This window comes from Rhagoletis zephyria, unplaced genomic scaffold (genome assembly GCF_001687245.7).
Source record: "Rhagoletis zephyria isolate East Lansing unplaced genomic scaffold, Rhagoletis_zephyria_1.1 Rzeph_scaffold_54534, whole genome shotgun sequence".
Classification (NCBI taxonomy): Eukaryota; Metazoa; Arthropoda; class Insecta; order Diptera; family Tephritidae; genus Rhagoletis; species Rhagoletis zephyria.
Genome location: NW_016211587.1, coordinates 1 through 1,850, shown reverse-complemented (window position 1 = coordinate 1,850; position 1,850 = coordinate 1). Strand labels below are relative to the sequence as shown.

The 1,850-nt window shown below is 44.8% G+C and overlaps 1 protein-coding gene across 1 annotated transcript; it reads right to left on the bottom strand.

Moving 5' to 3' along the window:
* Positions 1-695: 695 nt before the first annotated feature.
* On the bottom strand, positions 696-1,689 carry LOC108356134 (uncharacterized). The gene is made up of 2 exons (XM_017607264.1): positions 1,508-1,689; positions 696-1,232 (listed from the first exon to the last, which is right to left on the bottom strand). Exons 1-2 carry the CDS (start codon positions 1,628-1,630, stop codon positions 696-698), a joined length of 660 nt encoding a protein of 219 aa, XP_017462753.1. The 5' UTR covers positions 1,631-1,689.
* Between the last annotated feature and the right edge of the window lie 161 nt (positions 1,690-1,850).

Sequence of the window (1,850 nt, the reverse complement as noted above, 5' to 3'; positions counted from 1 at the left end):
ATATATATATATATATAAAATAGTACCCGGAAAATAATTGAAACCCAAAGTATTTTGGCTTTGAAATGATGCAATTTGCGCCATTAAGTTTATAAAAAAACCTTAGTTCATAACAATTTTGCATACTTGCATCCACTTGCAGAGAAATTTAATCGCAAAATGTGCATTGATTTATTATTTGTCCATAAACCAAACATATCGGACGACATTAAGTTACGACGCCGCGTTATAACTCATTAAACGCCGAAACTGTCAAAACTGTCGCGATGCGCGTGCGGCGCATACAAAATGGCCTAGCGTAGCAACTCAATTTTTAATTATGCAAATTTCATGCAAGTGGTTACTTACATTCATACATATGTATCTATATACATATACCATATGTAAGTGTATAAAAATGGATATATCTACTTAATATGGGCATACAGTGGTCGAAAAAATTATAGGCGCACCATATTTGTACATGCTTTAACATATTATTTTTGTGTTATTTAGGTAGGTAGGTTGTCGCGGTCGTCTATAAGACACACTTAGGCTCAGGGCCCATTGTGATGCCGCATGTTGGGTCAGCAACTCCAAATCCCTCCTAAAACCATTTTGAACTTTGAACGAATTTTAGAAGATCCCTGATTTCGACGCATCTAAGGTCCTCCAAGTTGTCGAAGAATTGCCTACCGAGAGTGGAAAGTCTTCGTCTAGATAGAGCAGGGCATTGGCACACCAGGTGGAGAATCGTTTCNGAGTCTTCGTCTAGATAGAGCAGGGCATTGGCACAACAGGTGGAGAATCGGTTCTTCTTCTTCTTCATCTTGACAACTTCTACAGAAGTCATGTGAGCGTAGGCCAAGTCGATAGGCGTGCTTGCCAATTAGGCAGTGTCCTGTTATGACGGATACTAATAATCTAATATTGGACTTATTTAGACTCAGTAGTAGGCCAGTGCGGTTGGCGCTGAGCACCGGCCATAATTGTTTGGCAGTTTTGCAGGTGATTTCGTCCTGCCACCTTTCGTTCGCTACTTTAGTGAGCCTCTCGGAGATAAGTAGCTTACAAGTTTGCAAGGGTATTCCTATTTCGTCATTTATATCCTCAAAAGGAAGTTTCGTGCCAAGTCGCGCCAGTTCGTCGGCCTTACAATTCCCCTCTATGCCGCAGTGTCCCGGAACCCATATTACCTTTGGGCGAAATGACTCAGCCATCTCGTTAAGAGATGCGCGGCATTTCATGGCTACCATGGAATNGTGTCCCGGAACCCATATTACCTTTGGGCGAAATGACTCAGCCATCTCGTCAAGAGATGCGCGCNTTCGTTCGCTACTTTAGTGAGCCTCTCGGAGATAAGTAGCTTACAAGTTTCTCTTCCCCTCNAAGGAAGTTTCGTGCCAAGTCGCGCCAGTTCGTCGGCCTTACAATTCCCTTCTATACCGCAGTGTCCCGGAACCCATATTACCTTTGGGCGAAATGACTCAGCCATCTCGTTAAGAGATGCGCGGCATTTCATGGCTACCATGGAGGTTGTCGACTGCTTCGTGAGGGACTTTATTGCCGCCTGGCTGTCAGTGAAGATGTAGATATCAACTTGGGGTATCATATCACACTTTACCAGTTTCGTGGCCCTGTCGATTGCCATCAGTTCAGCCTGAAAAACGCTACAGTGGTCCGGGAGACGAAAGCTGAGGGAGATTCCCAGGTGATGGGAAAATACACCTCCTCCAACCCTACCCTCGAGNGGTAGGAGGGTCGCGAACGCTGTAGCGGGTGCAGGTTCCGCAAGTGCATATTCCACCAATCCGGGTAGCCTCGGAACCTCCGTTAATATTCTACCGTGACCATAACTGGTATTTGACCAC